Here is a 2308-nt window from a genome sequence, read left to right as displayed (position 1 = left end):
TTTATAGTGTTTGAACGGGGGTGAAGAGCAAATAGCTCGATAAATGCTGCAGGGTTTATTAGTTTTTCATAGGTGTCAGGGAAAGAGAAGCTTTCGCTCTCTCCCTCTCTCTCTCTCTCTCTCTCTCTCTCTCTCTCTCTCTCTCTCTCTCTCTCTCTCTCTCTCTCACATGTGAATTAATATGAAGAATGTCAAATCGGACACACATCTTGGCATGAGTGAATTCCATGATAAAACGAGGGAAACATTTATTAAAAGAAAGCAGAATTATAGCATCAAACAGCAGTTGCCTTCGGAAAACAGCCGGAGTCCATGCACCGGTCAAAACCAACGAACAGAGCGTTCTGAGAAGACGTCTTTGTCAAGTTCCAGGACGAGGGAACTTTGTGTAGGATTTCTTCTTCTTACTCCTCTCGGGGAGCGCCACAGCGACCCCCATTTTCAGGTTCTCCCCATCTTCAGTATTAAAGTCATTATCGTCACTATCGTCGTCTTCAACGTCATCATCGTCGGCGAACTTTATTTTGGCGCCATTGGGTAAGGCGCCAAGAGCATCACCGTCAGTATATCTGTCCGGGGGTAGCAGAGCTTCAGACGAGGCGTCTGGAATGGTTACGTGGGGGCTTATGCCAGGCTTATAAAACACTTTTGGCGCCCGGAACTGCTGTTTAGTAATTGGGCGGTTCTTATCTCCAAAGTCCGAACTATCGTCCTGAGGTTCGTGGATGTCTTTGAGGAGACGGTGAGATCTGTTTGCCCTATTTTCTCCAACGGCCCCTCCTCGGTCAAGCTCCGCCCCTCTTTGACGCGGAGAACCGTTGTTGCTGAACGAGACCTGCCCGTCGCTGGATTTTCCGGAGTAGTTGTGTCTGAGGAGTGGCACGAGGTAGCCGTCGCCCGAGCTGTTTGGGCTAGAGACAGGGTGGGCGTGATTTGAAACAGCTCTGGTGGTAGCAGTGGGCGGGGTCGAAGGCTGTCGTTCATGTAGGCGGAGGCCTCGAGAGTTGATGATGGGCGGGACGTAGAAGACAGGAAGGCCCCTTTGAGACATGTCATCATCCTTATGAAGTCGCGCCGACAGTGAGTTGTCAAGAAGGATGGGGAGTAGAATAAACTGGAGTAAGAAATGCGTGTATGGGAGAAGTGTGTGTGTGTGTGTGTGTGTGTGTGTGTGTGTAATTTGGGACCATCGTGGCCACCAAATACACCCATACACGTAGGCCTTATAAATATAAATACTTTAAATTTATGTCGTGTGCACAGCACTTGAAACGGTTTCATGCACATTGTTATTTCACGAGGATTCGAACGGTTATCGAGGTGGCACTTGACTGTATTTTCCCCGTGATTTTGGCAAACTCTTTTCAAACAGTAAATATGTTTGTCTTCTATTGCCATGAAGAGATTTGAATAAACGTATGCATTTTGAAATAATTTGCTCTGTTCACTTGCTAAGGTTCTTTTTGTTATATTGATATCTTAAATTAAATGTTTTCAATCTAAAAAACGAATGTAATGAACTTTTGGTTCTCTTCTGCATTGAAGCTAATTTCTTTCCTTTAGTTTAGGGGTCTCCAGTCTTTCAAGAACCTGAAAAACGTGTCTTCCTTCAAAGCATTATACTCGAATGAGAATAAATATCAGAACTAATACTGGTTAATCTCAAGAAATGTATAACTGTAAGTATACCCATTGGTCTTCTTCATTTCCATGAGCACGGGATGAAGGGAGTTAACTGTGTAAATTGCCGAAAGCTTATGACCAGAACGTGTTTGAGCCCTTAATTTTTTTTTCTCCGCAGGCTTTATATCACTCGGAGGCAAAACAATGTAATATCATTAATTTTAGCAATCGCACGGCTCAAAATATCTTTAATTCCTTCAAGTTTTAGGAAAAGTGGACTTAGTAACGGTCATAGTAAAAAAAGTGCGTTTTTCTGCACCCCCCCCCTCCAAAAAAAAAAAGAATAATTAGATAAAAATTATATAAAATAAATAAATGATTAAGTGAAAATATGAATAAATGAATAACGGAATAAAGGAATAAATGAATAATAAACGAATACATAAAAACAAACAGAAAACAAGATTTCAAAATGTTAAAAACTGTACACATTTCACGCTCTTTGCAACACTGCAAGGTTATTCATTAAGAGGCAGGACTTTCGAATTTAACGTCCATTTCTGAAAAGTCCCGCTGTCAAAAAGGAAAATTCTTGTAAATTACCTTTCCGAAGGACTCGATGTCAGACCCAGCTCTTCAGAGCGTCGAACCCCTGAAGCCGCAGTCTCTCTCTCTCTCTCTCTCT

General features: G+C 42.5%; 1 protein-coding gene across 1 annotated transcript in view; it reads right to left on the bottom strand.

Annotated features, from left to right (window-relative positions):
- Nucleotides 1-207: 207 nt before the first annotated feature.
- Nucleotides 208-2308, bottom strand: part of LOC101851409 (ALK tyrosine kinase receptor) — a gene marked incomplete in the record, with an annotated part of 269826 nt that continues 267725 nt past the window's right edge. The window contains 1 exon segment of the mRNA XM_035969815.1: nucleotides 208-1060. Within this exon segment, the coding sequence (XP_035825708.1) occupies nucleotides 362-1060 (699 nt within the window).

The sequence above is a fragment of the Aplysia californica genome, unplaced genomic scaffold (genome assembly GCF_000002075.1).
Source record: "Aplysia californica isolate F4 #8 unplaced genomic scaffold, AplCal3.0 scaffold00186, whole genome shotgun sequence".
NCBI classification, from domain to species: domain Eukaryota; kingdom Metazoa; phylum Mollusca; class Gastropoda; order Aplysiida; family Aplysiidae; genus Aplysia; species Aplysia californica.
The sequence above is the reverse complement of the archived record's forward strand: the minus strand, read 5'-3'. Positions and strand labels throughout refer to the sequence as shown.